Raw genomic sequence first — 17,249 nt, 5'->3', positions numbered from 1 at the left:
CACTCCCTCCCATCACCCCATAGCCACGCCCTGGTCATTCACTCCCCTCTCACCCCGGTCACTCCGGGTTTATCGTGAGCTTTCATCCTTCGCTGAGTGTAGATAAACAATACAGCCCGGTGCTCTTTTAAACTGCAGAATTTAATTTGTTGCTTGGGTATTTTGTTACAGATCAACAGTTTCACTCCATATACAACTACAAGTACAGCATTCTGTACAGTTCATAATCAAATACATCGTTTTCATTGGCTTATATACAAAACACAGTTTTATATTTACATGTTTTCATGTCAGTGCAATGTGACTCTCAACAAACACTTTTACAAAAAAAGTTCTTTAAATTAACATGTCTGGTTCAGATCCGACACGAAGGAACTTAAATAAAAGGAAAGGAGGCTACAGACAGACAGCTCAGTAGTCGGTCGCACGACCTTCAGCCCCTGGGAGGGGCGGGGGCTCTGGGAGGGGTGCCTCTGTCTCCTGGGTGTCTGGAGAGGTGCGGGGGGGGTCCTGCAGCGTGTCAGGGAAGGGGTTAGGGCTCCTGGGGAGCATCGGGTTGATGGGTGTCGGGATGACGGGTGTCAGGGCATCAGGAGACATGACGTTAGAGGCAAGCACACTCCAATCTCTACAATTCCATCCAATGACGTCTCTCTCTGAGATAGAGCAGTATTCACAACCAGCAAACAGACACAAGGGGTAGGTCCAATAGTAATCGTATTACACTGTGGGCATGTTCAGAATTGAAAAAGAAAACTTTAAATTGACCAAATACTTCAAGTTTATGGTAAAACAGTACTCATTGTGCCAAGACAAAATGCTTCTTTGCACGTCTCATTAACGTCTGATCAGGTTACAGCTGATCACACTCCCTTATATGTCAGATACATGCTCCGCAAACAGATATACCATGAGGTCGGTGTCAAATTACAAGCACTCATTTGTGGCCGATGCTTAAAGACGGGAGTGTGCTTTGAGAAAAAGAAGCTTCAACATAACAGCTCTTTGGGTTTTTCTGAAATGTAATTGAGCTGAAATATTAAACCGTGAAATGTTGGGACAGAAAGAGCGAATATGAAATTAATCAACAACCAGAAAAAAAGACTGAAGTTTCTATACGGATCGGAAAGGAGCAGGTTTCACCTTTTGCTTTCGAGACTTAATAAAGTGCCTTCATGGCAACTTGAACCTTTTTGAGATCAAAAGACTGATGAGGAAACGTCTCAGGAGGCTGAAGGGAACCTGAATCGGTGGCGATCAGACATGGAGGGGTTGAACCTCCACCGCATGTAGACTGACAGGAGCCTGTCTTTACACAAATTGCAGGAAGCAGCAGGAGGCTTATTTTGTATTTTTCCAGCTGAACCATCACATCCACACTGAATTAAAGTCCTGATTCCTCTGAACATCCCTGATTTGGATCACGTATGTTATGAAGCGTGGTGATGGAAGCTAGAAGGTGGTGATGGAAATTGATAAGATGGTGATCTGGTGACAAATGACACATTTTAGTTCAGCTTTGAACTATCGTTCCATTTCAATAACATTGTTTAAAACGACTACGAGAGGCGTTCTGAGTTTCTGCTTTGCAAGAACTCGTTTGGTGGAGCCACTCCAGAGCTGCAGGCTGAGGCGATGGAATCTGCAGTGGCTTATGGGTAATGCAAGCATGTCACCTCTGCTTGGTTTCATGTGATTCAGCCATGAAATGACCTCCGCCCCACTCAGTCTCTCCTGAACTCACTGAAAGACTCGCAGCTCATCGCTGATCCGTCACATGGCCAAAAAAAAAAAAGAAATAACAGCGTTCAAGGGAACCTTGTAAAACAGGCTGTTGGAATCATGGCACCGGCGAAGCACACCTGGAGTTCTACTGGAGTTCTACTGGAGTTCTACTGGAGTTCTACTGGAGCTCTACTGGAGCTCTACTGGAGCTCTACTGGAGCTCTGCACCACTCGGGCCATTGGGGACTTTGGCAGCTGAGGGACTCAAATACAGTTCTGGCACCCTAACCCTATGGAGAAAATGTCCAGAGAGGGGGTCTAGAGGGGGAGACTAGAGTGGGGGTGTCGAGGGGAGGTCCTGGGGGAACGTGGGCGTGCACATGTTCTTGTGGCGGGCCGTTCCTGAAATGTGTGTCCCGGGTTTCCTCCACAGAAAAGAAGGAACGTGGTCATTATTATTAATACTGGGGTGGGGTGGGGCTGGAGGTAGCTCATGACTTACACTTTTCCAATTTGCCCTCTGAATCCTTTTCTTCACAACTGATCACAGTGTCTTTGACAACCACGTTTGGTTGTTTTGGAGTGGACAAATCAGAGCGCGGCGTTCCCACCGAGAGCTCCTGGGGCGGAACCGCCACCTCTCACTTGTCCCAACGCCACAGGTGAGAAATGGAGAGAACAACATCAACACTTCACGTCCAGGATGTCCGGGGGTACATTCACATGTGTTGGCATGCAAGGGTGACGAAAAGGAGGAGGAGCAGCGGGAGCATGAGGAGGAGGAGCGGCAGGAGCAGGACTGGGAGGAGTTGGAGGAGGAGCAGCATGAGCAGGGGGAGGAGGAGCAGGAGCAATAGGTCTCTTGTTTCATGGGGCTCAAAGTGCAGAGTCGAGTGCTTCACTGTAGCAAACGGTGTACAAGGTGCTGCAACGCATCTCTGACCACCCAGAGGAGGAGGGGAGCGCCTCCTGCTGGCTGGAGGAGGGCCGGCGCCGTCACTGCAGGACGCAGTACTTCTTGTAGTCGGACTCAAAGTCCTCGTCCATGCTACTGGTGTCGGCCATCTTTTTGCCGTCGATCTTTGGCAGGAACTGGGAGTAGTCAACGCCTTGCTGCTCGTAGAAGAGGATGTAGGCAGAGTCTGTGTCGATCTCCTCAGAGTGCACCTCCTGCAGGGCACACACACTTTAAGAGACAGGTCACACACACACACACACACATGGTCACACACACACACACCCACCTTGCAGCTGCTGTCGTTGTAACAGTACCACTTGTCGTTGGGGTTTTTGGCGTACGTCACATAGTGGCCTCCTCCCATGATTCCTGAATGGCACTGAGGAGACAGCAGAGAGGAGTCACACTGAAAACATCTACCTCCAGTCTCTTACAAGTCACAACTTCTGCTTCCCAATCTCTGTCACAATAGATTTCCTTGCACACATGGAAACGACAGGACGTGAAATATGAAATGAGATTCCCATTCATTAAAAAAAAAAAAAAAAAAAGACTGACAAAGGAATTGAACGGACGTAACTGCATTCATACTTTAGGGAACAAATGACTGAGAAGATCCATTGCAGTGCCTCTATTTACTTATATGACTGGGCTCATTACTCTGGGATAACCTGGGATTACCTGAGCAGCGCAGCAAACAGCTGATTTGATCCACAAAGGAGAAAAACGGTTTCCTTGATACTCAGAAACTGTCGTGTTAATCAGTTTTTATATGCAGTCTGAAAACCGCTCATCCAAACATCTTCCTCAAATCCATTTACAACAAAGTCAACGTGAGAAATATTTCAACGAAATAATGAATCACTGTTATCTACACTCATTTGTTTTTATCAGAAATACTTTATAAAAAAATGGAAGGTGTGTGTGTGTGTGTGTGTGTGTGTGTGTGTGTGTGTGTGTGTGTGTGTGTGTGTGTGTGTGTGTGTGTGTGTGTGTGTGTGTGTGTCATGACAAGTTATTGAGGGAAATCCAAACTGATTAGAATAGATAGGACGTACTTCCACTTTGTTTTACCGAGACTGTTCTTATTTCAAAGCGTCCCTGTTTTCGTACCACAGGCCGCATTCAAATCATTAGTATTTACCTCGTCTGTTGTGAATAAAAAGTTCAACAAAAAAAAAAAAGTGTGTGTGTGTGTGTCGTACTGATATTGCATAGAGGTTGTAGATGGCGTCCAGAGCCATGCGGTGGCTGTGCTGTGGCGGTGCGGCGTCGGGCTCCACGCCGCTCTCCGTGCTGCAGTCGGAGTTCAGTCCGTTGGTTTCTCCGTCCAGCAGCGTCACATCGCAGTGGCTGCTGGACGCCTCGGAGCCGCATGACGACTCCGACGCCGTGGGCTCCCCCGCCGCGCCGGGGGCCGCCGCGCCGGGGGCCGCCGCGCCGGGGGCCGCCGCGCCGGGGGCCGCCGCGCCGCCCTCGCCGTCCTCCGGCTGGGGCTCGCCACCCTCCAGGCTCTCCTTGCTGTTGGAGAGGCGGTGGCGGCTGCCCAGCTGGGGCAGTCGCAGGCGGCCCGAGCGCCGGCCGCCGCCGCCGCCGCTCTTCGGGCTGCCGGACGGGCTGCCGCTCCGACTCAGAGACGGAGCCGACTTCCTGCTGGAGGCGGGGGAGGCTGCGGAGGAAACACGGCACTAATCTCTACGACCAAGAAGCACCCGGGGAGGAGCAGAACCCCAAATCACTCCAATGTAGGAATGCAGAGAAGAAACTGAGCTTTCCATCCTTCTGGGAAAGACGTCAGAATAATGATCAGTCTGTGATGTTTTCTTCCCAGCATTTCTTAACAACTTCATTTCTTAATCAAATCAACTTAACTTAATGATCAGAAAAATCCAGGTGAGGAGAATATTAATCTCTGTGGAGACTCACAATAAACCACTGAACAAGCGTTACTGGAAGCCTCCGGTGTGTATTCATTTCAAAATATGTGTGTGAATTAGATAGAATTCCATTCATTTGGTGATTTGATGCTTTGGTGTTTTCAGTGTTTCTGCTGTTCCCGTGGAAGCAGACATTGTTTTCACAACGAGACCAAGTAAACGTGAAACATTTGTGAAACACTAAGGTAAAAGCGTTGGATTTTCACTTGAAGCGTCGTGGTGTGAACAAGGTGTGTGTTCCAACATGGGGGGGGGGGGGGGGGGTGGGGGTGTGGGGGTACCTTTGTGGAGGTTGCAGAAGCCAGCGGGGGCCGAGATGGAAGACAGGTTGTCCTCCCCTACCCTCAGCAGGTCCTCGCTCTGGCTGCGGGACTGCAGGCTGTACTGCTCCAGGTCTCTGGGGGCCAGGAAGGCGCTGGGGTCAAAACTGCCCCGCGGGAACTTGACGATCTTCTGGGACTTGATCCAGCGGCCGTTCACAAACTGGAAACGCTTCAGGTGGACAATCTGGGAACAAGAGCCACCATCAGACCAGAGCAAGCGATCTGGGAACAAGAGCCACCATCAGACCAGAGCAAGCGATCTGGGAACAAGTGCCACCATCAGACCAGAGCAAGCGATCTGGGAACAAGTGCCACCATCAGACCAGAGCAAACGATCTGGGAACAAGAGCCAACATCAGGCCAGAGCAAACGACCTGTATATAAATACACAATTACAGGGTTTTATCTGTTGATAAAGAATTTTGATGCACCTGAACGCATCACTCACAGCCGTCAGCTGCTGGAGTTCCAGACCCACAGAAAGGGTCACAGAAAACGAGGTCATCGAGAGCAGAAACGTCACTTTTAGGACAAGTTTTAGAGAAGCAGAGGCTCAAAACAGCACGTATCTACATGCAGAAGTAGAATCAGGTGGCATGAAGCCCGCTAACCTGTAAAAATCCATATATTAGCTGTGTCATTGTATAAGCCTCAGGGTTTCAAGTGTAGGGAAAACTGTAGCGGCTTATAGTCCAGAAAATGCAGTATTAAAGGGGAGAAATAATTAACTGACATAAGGTTTTCACATTTTTTTGAGGAGTTTATATATCTTTCCATCCATCTCTCCATCCACCATCTAATCATATTCCCCTCCATCCACCCATCCCTCCATCAAGAGAGGAGTTAGTAATCATCAGGTAAAGTTATTGTTGTATGGACCACCTGGAGGACTGTGAGAACTGTACAGACTGAAGAATCTCAATCCACAACAAGCTGCCAGACAGTATTTTGTATTTCTGCTGCCGAGTGTGATCTTGTATTGTTCCGTTTCTTATATGCATCTGAACATTGTCACAACAGTTGTCACGGTGTAAGACGCAGACTGACTGAGCTCCTGTTTTGCCCCTGAAGTCAATGAGTCCATGAATTAAGACTGACGTTGGAGTGAGCCATGTTGACTTATCTCGCTTCGCCCTCTCCTCACGTCACAGGCGGAGCAGAGCTGAGTGAACTGTGCGGCCGCTCACCAGGATGGGCGGCAGCCTCCAGAGGTCCAGCTTCTTGGTGGCCAGCCGGTGGGTCTTGCACTTGGAGCAGTAGTACAGCTCGTCCTCTCCCAGCTCCTCCTCACCGGTGAAGGCCTTCAGGCAGCTGTCCAGGCTGATGGGCTCGGCCTGCGCTCTGCGGGACTGCTCCACGCTGCAGTGCTCCTCCACGATCTGCAGACACACACTCACTTCACAGCTGCACAACATGTGGAGCATTTCACAAGTCTTTCCTGCCACATTATTACTGGGGGTGACAGGTTTTTATATTTAAAGAGGAAAAAAGACCAGAGGATGACTTGAGTGCTTCGTACAGGTCAAATCCTAAATCTGACAAATCCCTAGTGAGGTTGTGGTCAAACTGTGAACTGCACCACTAACGCAAGATCTGCTCCTGAGGTTCCTGACGTGTGATGAACATGTGATTTTAGACATCAACCTACACCCAGGTGAAGGTGATGTTCATGGAGGAGGCCCCAGTAATGTGTGTGACAGATTTACCCTCTCCTGAGACGTCTGGTAGCGGAGGTGCAGGGCCGTGGGGTCCCAGTCCACCGCTATGTAAGCATTTCCTACAGACGCTCTGTCCTCTGTACAATCGATTGTACAGCCTCTGCAGAATCTGGGAACACACCGGTTTCAATTCATTCAATCCTCCAGAGGAAATCCATTTGAAATGGGAATCCAACATGTCCAGGATATGCCCCCCCTCCCCCCCGTTCTTACCTGTACCAGGGACACCAAGCACATGAGTTTCCATCCCTGCCCACCAGCCTCAGAGTGAAGGGATATTGGTAGCCCATGCTGTCGTCACTGCAAAGCCAGAGGAGAGAAAAGACATGAGGCCTGAGTGGAAACCATCTCACCGTCTTCAACAGCTGGTTCCTGCAGCCTCATGTCACTGTGACTCACAGCCTCATGTCACTGTCAAAATAAAACTAAAAAAATTAAGTTGGATTGTTATAACACTGACTGTCAAAATAAAAGTACCAAGTCCATGAGAATATGAACTGGGAGTCATGACACCATGGAGGAAACTTTGCTCTGATTTGCTCTACTGAGCACGTGCAGAACGACTGGTTACTACCAACATGGTGACCAGGACTAGGACTAGACTAGGACCAGGACCAGAACCAGGACCAGAATCAGGACCAGGATCAGTAACAAGACCAAGACCAAGACCAATACCAGGACCAGTATCAGGTCCAGGACAAGGACCATGACCAGGTCCAGGATTAGGACCAGGACCAGGACCAGTAACAGGACTGGAGCCCAAGTCGGCCCAGAAAGTATAATTTTCACCCATTTACATGGAGACAGAGTGTTTTCAAATAGTTGCACCTTGAGCACTGTTGTCACGGAAACAGACACTCAAACACAACAGAGGTATAGCATTTTCACTTGAGATGGTTGTCGTGGAAGCGGGGGTCTCAGTAATGAGCCCCGACAGAGCTGCTGTCTCTCTTTATTCCAAACAGGCTGAATTTATCACGTTCAAGAAAACCTTGGACAGCTCAGAGCAAACACACGTCACGTCTAGAGCCGCATCATGTGCTCATCTGTCACATGACGGAGAGAATATACCACACAGCCACAGAGCCAGAGGCAGTGTTTCCCTGCAGAAATCTGGAAGACTGCCAGTGATGGGTGGAGCTTAGTACCAGTCCTGGGCGTGGTTGCTGGCCTCCTGTGGGGGCAGAGGACTGGCCAGCCGGGACACTTGGACCCACACGGCGTCATACAGGTCCTTCTTGCTGGTGTGGACAGTGCAGGGAACAATGAGCGGCATGCCGAACAGGCTGGGCCGGTTCTTCTGAGCCGACAGGAAGTACAGCTCCGTACGCATCTGAAGGAGACAAACATGAGATGTAACGGCTGAACGTGTGACCATTATTGTGTTGTTGTGTTGGTTTATCTTATTGATCCGCCAGGCCTCTGGGGGGCACAATTCATTCAGCTATGCTTTGTCACTCAGCAGTTAAACAGACGTTGTTGACTCAAGCAATGGCTGCAAGTTCTCCCAGCTTGATTAGCTTGAATGCTAATAGACTTTCTCCATCTTCTGGTTTGTTTCCCGCCCTTTGACTGTTAAAATCAGTGGCTAAATGTGGTGACAATATGGTTAGAATCTGTAATTACAGTTATAATATGTTTACAGTGTTGAGAAGGTTGTTCTGCTGGTATGTTCTAATGGAAAAATGGCTTTGAGGCTTCTAGTTCACCTTCAGGGAGTTTAACTTAAGCTTATATTCACCTTACTAATCAATAATATTGTGTTGTGATTGATAAATGCAAATGGAAAACCGAGTCCGGGTTTTTCTGGACAGTTTTCTAAACTGCTTCTGGATCGTGTCCTTGAGGGATCAACTAATTTTGAAGCAGTGACTAGAAATACAACGTGTTGTGAAGATCATTTAACTAGACTGTTGATGCTTGATGTCGAGTAACTTCCTGTGTGGGAGGAGCTTCTCTGTGTGATCACCAGACATGCCGTGTACGTGCTCACCATCTTCCTGTGCATAGCGATGATGTACCCAGTGAAGGGGCTGTCCTGCACTGGGGTGATGTGCCCGTTCGCGACCCCGTTGGTGAGGGGCGCCTCTGGGCTGCAGGGCAACGCGGTGCTGGGCCCTCCGTTGGGGATGAGGACCGGGGTGTTGCCCAGGTGGCTTTTAGCAGCGGAGCTGTTGGCAATAGGGGTGACGTCTGAGGAGAGACAGGAGGAGGTGAGAGGGGGCGAGGCAGAGGTTTCTCACAGAAGAAGAGTGGTGGGGGAGGTGGGTGTCACCTGTCAGGGTGGGGGAGCTCACGGAGGTGGGAGAACCCGGCACCGGCACCTCGAATGCACACAGGAAGCCGTTGACAGACAGACGGACTTTCTGGTTGTCTTGAGGGAAGTTCTGAACACACAGAGGACATCAGAGGATATAAGTGCCGTCAATCGATTTATAAAAAAATTTACTAATTAATTGCGCAATTTCCTGTAATTAAATGGCAGCAATCACACTGTTTTTCTATGCTGTAGACTGAAGCTTGTAATGATATTTAATCAGGAAAAGCCACAAAATTAATGTGGATTCAATACACAGGAACAATATATAAATATAAATTATAATGTCCTTTTATCTTTGCATGAATGCTGATTCTCTCCAAGATTAGTAAAATAATCAACACATAAATCAATTGATTAATAAACATCAAACTGGGTCTGGATTGTGTTAAGAGTGCAGGGAGGGGCACTCCCAAGTAACTTTTTAAAATTAAACTTTCTGCCTTAATATTATTCCACGCCCACAGACACGGCACATGCTACTTCTCCGGTAAGGGAGTAAAAACACCTGGAAGTAAGCAAAACTGTGTTAAATTTGTTTGAAATCTGTTTGACAAGTTTAACCTTTCAAATCAATTCATTAAATTAACGAATTTTTTTTGACAGCACTAATATATATGTACTATATTTTTAACAAGTTACATCATGATAATATCACCATGTGTAATTGAAATTACACATTCAATCTGATCAAAATATAAAAGCTGCTGCTGCTGGAGTTTGTGGAGAATTCAGACATTTCCTGTGTTATTTCTTTCTTTTTCAGTGGTATAACTCCAGCTCTGTAAACCTGGATTGAAATCTTTCTGTAATAATGATGATGAAAGACCCAAAAGTTAACCAGTAGAATAATAGAGTTGCTGATCGAGCTAAATGACTTTTTTTTATTTCATTATGTGATGGCATGTTATTGAACGAAGGACCGACTTCTCACACATTTCAAGAAATTGGGGGAAACATAATGTTCATAATGTTGCCTAGTCCCAATATTCACATGGTTTACTATGATGAATCACTGATTTCAGAAATTGAAATGAAAATGGAACTTTCTGAAAATAGTTTTTTTTTTTTCCCCACCACTGACCACACCATCATCTGCATATAGTAGAACATTCCTGCCATTTAATACACCATCATCTACATACAGGAGAACGTTCCTACAATTTCTCTCCAAACGCAGAGCCGCCCTGTGACTGTGTCCAGAGTTTGTACCTTGATGTTGGAGGTGTGGACCTCAGCCAGCAGGATCTGCTCGGGCTTCAGGCTGCACAGTTCACTCAGCTGCTTCTTCAGCCCTGTGTACTTCTCGTCCATGTTTAACCTCAGGCCAAAGCGCACTGGCGTGGAGCCGTCCAGTTTAATGACTGCAAACACAGCACACAGGCATCAGGTCTGAGCTTTCAGCCACAATTCCACTTGAGCGGTCCACCTGGGGGGCTCACCGGTTATCTCCAGATGCATGGAGCTGTCCATGGGTAGGGGCAGGGACAGGAAGTTGAATGGGTCGAAACGGGCACTGATGTGGCCGCAGGTCTTGCACTTGACCTGGGACTTGAGCTGGCCATGGAACAGGTCCACCACGATGGATCGGTTCCTGCGCAGGTGGTTCTCCCAGGCCTGGAGAAGAACAACGTAAGAACATCAGACAGTGAGCTCACAGCTCGAAAGCTGAAAATCCGTCAGCATGAAAATAACAGATGAAGTCACATCTCCAACCTTACGCAATGAGTTTAGGTCAGATCGTTTGAAATTGGACATTAGTCATGCTTTATCTCATAATGACTCATAATGACTACTAATGTGTTGTCGAAGATTGGACTTCATCATGATTTTAGCTTTCATCAGAAGAGACGGTCGTAAGAGTCTGTGTGATCTCCAAAAGAAACTATTGTCATGATTTAAATTTGTTCAGTCTGAAACAGTTTCAATTAAATTTTAATTCATTCATAATCTCTGGATTTTCTCATTACATGTGACACATAATGTAAAATTAGTCGTTAAAAGCGTCACAATCTGCATCTAATGAACCTCAGCTCCTGGCCCAACATTCACTCATACAACAGCTGCAGATGTTCCTCCACTCAGAGAAAGGTTCCTCCCTGGACGATGGTAATGCTTTCTCCCTGCAGACTGCAGCTGCTGAGCACCAACCAATGAGGTCCCGCAGAGCTCCACCCCCAGATATCACTAGTACAGGATCTGATGTCCACCTCCAGAGACCACCAGTACAGGGTCATATCTCCACGTCCAATTATAGATACCATCACGATCTGATCTCCACTTTCAGTTCCTGATACCATCAGGGTTTGATCTTTACCTCCAGTTGCTCCAATTCCAGAGGAGGAACTGTGACAACTGCAGGAGTCAGGAGCTTTTACACTGATGGCACACAGAGGGCTTTGGATCAGGTGGATCAGGTGGTATAGTGGGTCATGTCCAAACACAAACCAAAGGTTCTGTTAGCAGTCCACTTTTGCACAGCGTTTCATTCATCCGGCTTTATTTATTCAGGAGAAACACATTGAGATTAATAATCTCTTTTGCATGTGTGTCCTGGTAGAAGTACATACAAATAATTTAAAGTGTCAGTAATGCTAAAATAGTCCGAACCAAACAGGAAGTGTGAACACGCTCTGTGCTGCACATCCTAGAGTTTATTTACCAGTTTTAATGATTCCTGCTCTTTCATTTATTTTCTTGTTCATTCCCAGATTCCTGAAACCTCCAGAACTTTGGAACACAAGCTGATTCAGGAACAACTTTTGGCCGTTTCGGACCATTTGTGAGGAAACTAATGTGTGTAGATAGGCTGCATGCCGATATGTTGGATTTTATACACCTGTGGCGACAGAAGTAACTGGAACACCTGAATTCAATGATTTGGAGAGCTGAGGAAATACATTCGTTTGTACACATTTGCATTTTTGTGTGTGACCTCTGACCTCTGAGGCAACCTCCCAGTCGGGCCGGCCGTCGCTATCCTTCAGCTCCACATAGGGCTTCTCGTGGACTCGGTTCAGGTCTTCGTGCAGCCCGTCCAGGAGGAAAGCCAGAAGCTCCTGAGAGTCCTGCTGCTGGAAGCCGTTGAAGCGCGGTGCGTATTTAGCTATGGTCCACTGAGAGGAAAGCAACACAACGGAGTTTTCAACAGCTCTGAACCGCACAGGAAGTTAAACTCACAATCAACTCCAGAAGGGGAACCACAAACCTATCAAATCATCTGGCTGTAACCCAACCCAACTGACTGACCAATCAACCAAAACATCATTAACCAACCAATCAAAACATCATTAACAAACAATCAACTCATTAACCAATCAACCAACCGACCGTGAGTTCAAGCCTCCTCGACGTGACTCACCCGGAGTTTGAGCGGAGCCACGTTCTTCTGCGTGCCGCTCCACAGCTCCATTACCAGGTCACCGTAACACTTGGCCATGTGACCTCTCATCCCGATGGGGTTGGTTCTGTGGAGAAGTTAGACGGGTGTTAGAGGGGCAGTACAGGGGGTATGAGAGAGGCAGTTCATGGAGTATTAGAGGGGTAGTTAGTGGGGTGTTAGAGGTGTATTATTTCTAGGTAGCAGGTAGTGCAGTAGGTACTACTTCAGGGCGTGTCGACCCGGGCTCAGCTGGCTCCAGCTGTTAGTACTCGGTTAAGGCCTCCACTCAGGGATACGGGTGGCATTGCCTTGTGGCTTGACATTGCTTGGGAAAGGCTAAGGGAGGAAACCCTGACAGAAAATCAGGAGTGGAACTCTTAAAGCGATTGGTGAAACGCTGTGACATCTTCCGGCAGCTCCTACAGCTGACAGTAACTGTATCGGCTCGTACTTTCCCTTGGATCCTGCAAACAAGGACGAGAGGGGGATTCTGACGACTAGGCACCCCAGGATCTTCATAACTATGGAGCTATGGGCTGTCTCCAACGGTGGGATGGACCATTGGGTTCCACCAGTCAACCACCGCCGGCCTCAAGCTGGGCAACCCCCAGCCAGTAAGTCGTTGACACGCCACAGACTGCCTGCTTCAATGGGTGCTTGGAGCTTGGGGTAAAAACCGAAGAGCAGACTATAAACCCTGCACCAAGAAAACCCAAAACAAAACCACCAGCATTGCGGCTCGCTACCTGGAATGTCAGAAGAATGTGTCTTGGCCTTTCTGACGACCCCCAGAAAGATGACAATGCCAGGAAAACAGCCATCATTGACCATGAGCTGTCATGGTTCAACAAACACATAGCCGCCCTCCAAGAGACATGCCTCCCCTCTAACGGAAGCCTCACTGAGAAAGACTACAAGTTCTTTTGACAAGGACTGCAGCCAGATGAGCTCAGACTCTACGGTGTTGGTTTTGTAGTAACTCCTGTCACCCGCTGTGTATTAGAGGGGTGTTAGAGGGGTATTGGAAGGGTATTAGAGGGGGATTAGAGGGGTGTTAGAGGGTTGTAGTCGGGTGTTAGAGGGGCAGTTCTAGGGGTGTTCCAGGGTGCTAGAGGACTGAGAACAGACCTGTTGAGCTCGTACAGGTGTCTCCCTGAGATGAAGTAGTCGGTCAGAGGCTTGGTGTTGCTCACACACTGGATGCTGGAGTTCATGAAGCAGGTGTTTCCCAGGTTACTCAGACCAGTGGCTCCTTTCTCTGTGGGAACTGGGGTTAAACACAAGGACATGCGTCACCGCTCAAACTCTAATCAACAGTAAAACCATCCAACTGAATGAAAGGAAAATACTCTTCATGTAAATCGACAGTTATTGGAATGCATTTCAACTAGAGAGTGTTTAAAAATCAGAATTTTTCTCTCTTACATAAAATGTAGATCGTGAATGTTCAATGTATTGAAACAAAACTAAACAACATTTATTACATTTTGGTCTTTGTGAGATAGAAATATAAAAGATATGTGTATTTCAACATTACGATGATGTTACATTTGCAATATATTGTGCAGGCCTGATGGAAATTGCACATTGTCACACACTGTGTGTGTGCATGTGTGTGTGACACTGACCTTTGTGTCGGTCCATCTTGCTGCTGTTGGCGATGAAGGACATTTCCTCCGGCCAGCTCATGTCCTTGTTCCTCACTGAGGATGAGGAGGAAACACACACTCCTCAGAGAACAGCCACAATAACACACACCCGAGTAGAAACAGTGTGAGGGGACAGGACTCCGTACCTTCAATGACCAGCTGCTGCTCATCCAGGATCTTCAGGCTCTCCAGAGTGTGATCTTCATCATCCAGGAGTGTGAGATAGTTCTACACAGAACCAGAGACCTTCATCACACTCGTTCATGATTGACAACCATCCAGGGATTCTGCACCATTACAAACTTTGAAAACTCTCCCCGCTACATTCAAACTATTATATTAAAACCAATCATCACCTCTTCTTTCTCAGCATAGAAAAAAATCCAATTATCATTATTTCTAATATGAGATCAATTGAATGAGTGGAATCATTGTTGTGAAGACGATTTCTGACACAAAACTATTCATTCCCAACACCAAATTACATACGTTAGTATACCAAAAACTGTCACATTAACGTCATTACATTGTTCTACCTGTGGAGTCTTTTTAAATGAACACCATTTTTGGATTGAACCATTATTGGTGCCTGTGTCAGTAACTCTGTGGCACATTAAGGACCAGCAGAGGGTTCGGGTTAGTGTGTCGAACTAACAGACCTTATTTCATTCTGGCCCTAATAGATCCTAATGTGGATCCAGATGAAAATTAGCTTGTTGTTTTTTAATGCAATTTGGAAATTCTGAGTGATCTATTAAATTAGATTTGAGAGTCTGATTGACTTTGTGCTGACAAACACTGAACGCCTGGAGATCCCAGGTGAGATCCAGAGATACTGGTGTGTGTCAGACCTCCCGCAGCTGCTCACCTCGCTGTTGTAGAGCCACAGCCTCATGTCCTCCTCCTTGATGCGCAGCCTCTGCGACAGGTACAGGTGGATGTCCTTGATTGTGGCCACGCGGCTGAAGCAGCCGGTGTAGGCCAGCATCCTCTTGAGGGGGGCGTTGGGCGACGGCACGTTTCCTGCTGCGAGATCCAGAGAAGCACAGCTCAGGACTGGATCTCGGACTCACTCGGTATTTCAAACACACCAACAGCAGCTGGATTAGTTGTAAGGAAGCAGCAAGAAAACAGGGCTTTTGTTGTCAATCATCGCAAACTTGATTGGTCAATCAACTGAAAGGATTCCACTCAGTGTGGATTAATCAAATCAAATCAACCAGGATTAGTTCTGTTATTCGCCACTGAGCTGCTGTTGAACTTTCATCTCCACAAATCGATCACCTTGACCCTGACCCTGCTGTGAGGATTAGTAATCAGACTACACATCAGGTCTTGTGCCAGGCACCCGTTTCTTTTTATAGTCTATAATGGGTTCAGGCAACAAGTGAAATTATTACAGTGATCAACCGACGTCGTGTGTTTTCTTCTAAACCAACATTAAACTGAAGGAAAAACTAGAATATAGAAACAAGGAGATGCGATAAGTATTGAGGTTGTTGATAAAAGTATAAACACCAATAACGTCATAATTATGACTATTCTGAATGTAAGAAACTCAAGAGTGTAATAACTCACTAACAATGTCATAAAGGTCAAGAAGACCACATTCTGACATTAATGGTTGTTAAACATCAGTTTCTGCATGAGTGAATTTACCTCCAACATTTGAGAAAACCCGCTATGACCAAGTGTTCTTCTTTGAAGAATACAATAGTCATTAGTAACTGTGACTAAAGCACTGTGGAAGCCTTTACAGGTTACTAAAGGTGAATATGCGGTATCAGTTCTGCGTCACGATTCAGGATTTCTGGTCCTGTACGTGGAATTTAATAGTGAAGATTACATTATTCATCATGTGTGGGCTGAAATATGAAATTTGCAGGTCTTTGCGTGAATTGTTTTCAGCGATCAGAGTTTAGTGGAGCAGGACTTGGTCAGGTGAACCTCTGAGAATGAATCCTGCTCGGTGTCACGTTGTGGAGATGAAAGCAGCTTTGAATGATCCGGTCGAGCCGGGGCGCCCAAACTCGGCCCCGTTTTAGTTCTCTCCCTGCTTCAGCATACCTGGTTCAACCTTGGTGATGATGTCATCACCAAGGTTGTGGAAAAAGCCCAATAACGAGCCCTTTGTTGCAATCAGGTGTGCTGCAACTGGGAGGAGGTGAGCCCTGCTGGACGCTGGCCCTCCAGGCCCGAGTTTGGACGCCCCCGCGTTAGAGACATTCGTGTTCGCTGGGCCACCGTCTGATTCCACGGCCCACTCGTTAGAGGAGGCGGGTTGAAGCGTGGCGGGCGGCCGGGGGCTCTTGCTGCAGGCTTACATTACCTCTGGACGGGGGCAAATACGGCGGGAACATTCGCAGGCTGGTCATACCCATGTTGACCCAGATGTTGGACTGAGGCGAGCGAGAAGCCGGCTGCTGCCGCAGGAACAACAAGTACCGAGGGAACAGCTCCAGCTCCACCTGCCCCGTCCCGCTCTGCACGATCACCTGGGGGCAACAAAGGGGGGGGGGGGGGTCCAGGGCAAGGACAGGGATCAGTGGGGCGAGGAGAGGGGGTTGCAGGATGCAAGCGGAGTTCTGGACTCACCGGTCTTGGTAGGCTGAGGTTGGCACCGTACCAGTGGTAGAGCGCCCTCCACACCGGCTCCGGCACCGTCTCAAAGTCTCTGCTGACCGCCGCCTGCAGGGGGCGCCTCAGCCGGCCACCCTCCATGGTCAGCGTGGGGGCCTGAAGAGCACAGCAATAGTCAGCCCAGAGCAAGAGTCAGTGGGGGCTTTTCGAACTGGCTTTCTGAAATGTACAGTGAACACGGAGCCCCGGAGAGAGAAACAACAACAACAACAACAACAAAAAAACGTGTGGGAACGAGATAATAAGTTGCTCCCTGAAGTTATTAATACGAGGGAACGAGATAATTTAATCCGGGACTGCGAGCTGGGAGCTCTGGAGATGCTGCACAGCTCCTCCACTCCTACCTTGGGCGGCTCAGTAGTGACCAGCGGCTGGTTGTCGATGGCTCCAGGTCGCTGCGCGGCGAGCTGCAAGGGAAGATGTCCGTTGGCTCCAGAGAAACACTGGTTGTTGTTGTCGGAGACGTTGTGCTGCCGAGCAAAGCAGCTCTCCGTGGCCGGGGGGGCCACCTGGGGGCTCAGAGCTGAGGACAACACACACCAGTCATCCTGCATCAGTTACTTTATTCAAATACACACTGAGGCTTCAAGAGGAGGAACT

At 47.9% G+C, this 17,249-nt stretch overlaps 1 protein-coding gene across 2 annotated transcripts in view; it reads right to left on the bottom strand.

The window, feature by feature from the left end:
• Window positions 1-122: 122 nt before the first annotated feature.
• The window catches only part of usp32 (ubiquitin specific peptidase 32), a 35,911-nt gene continuing 18,784 nt past the window's right edge, over window positions 123-17,249 (bottom strand). Inside the window, exons 14-34 of one of the 2 annotated variants that reach the window (XM_080509530.1) lie at window positions 16,994-17,172; window positions 16,605-16,745; window positions 16,339-16,504; window positions 14,878-15,032; window positions 14,156-14,237; window positions 13,989-14,063; window positions 13,489-13,627; window positions 12,340-12,445; window positions 11,921-12,094; window positions 10,421-10,595; window positions 10,191-10,342; window positions 8,937-9,048; window positions 8,655-8,854; window positions 7,810-7,994; window positions 6,875-6,961; window positions 6,650-6,770; window positions 6,131-6,322; window positions 4,902-5,127; window positions 3,889-4,352; window positions 2,970-3,062; window positions 123-2,895 (exon numbers count right to left, since the gene is read on the bottom strand). In XM_080509530.1, coding sequence (XP_080365656.1) covers window positions 2,722-2,895; window positions 2,970-3,062; window positions 3,889-4,352; window positions 4,902-5,127; window positions 6,131-6,322; window positions 6,650-6,770; window positions 6,875-6,961; window positions 7,810-7,994; window positions 8,655-8,854; window positions 8,937-9,048; window positions 10,191-10,342; window positions 10,421-10,595; window positions 11,921-12,094; window positions 12,340-12,445; window positions 13,489-13,627; window positions 13,989-14,063; window positions 14,156-14,237; window positions 14,878-15,032; window positions 16,339-16,504; window positions 16,605-16,745; window positions 16,994-17,172 — 3,398 coding nt within the window. In that variant the 3' untranslated portion in view covers window positions 123-2,721. Of the gene's footprint in view, window positions 2,896-2,969; window positions 3,063-3,888; window positions 4,353-4,901; window positions 5,128-6,130; window positions 6,323-6,649; window positions 6,771-6,874; window positions 6,962-7,809; window positions 7,995-8,654; window positions 8,855-8,936; window positions 9,049-10,190; window positions 10,343-10,420; window positions 10,596-11,920; window positions 12,095-12,339; window positions 12,446-13,488; window positions 13,628-13,988; window positions 14,064-14,155; window positions 14,238-14,877; window positions 15,036-16,338; window positions 16,505-16,604; window positions 16,746-16,993; window positions 17,173-17,249 lie in introns of both variants that reach the window. The other variant, XM_080509531.1, reaches the window with a different exon arrangement.

The sequence above is a fragment of the Blennius ocellaris genome (assembly GCF_963422515.1).
Source record: "Blennius ocellaris genome assembly, chromosome: 2".
NCBI lineage: Eukaryota > Metazoa > Chordata > Actinopteri > Blenniiformes > Blenniidae > Blennius > Blennius ocellaris.
Note: the sequence above shows the minus strand (reverse complement) of the source record. Positions and strands in the feature narration are given on the sequence as shown.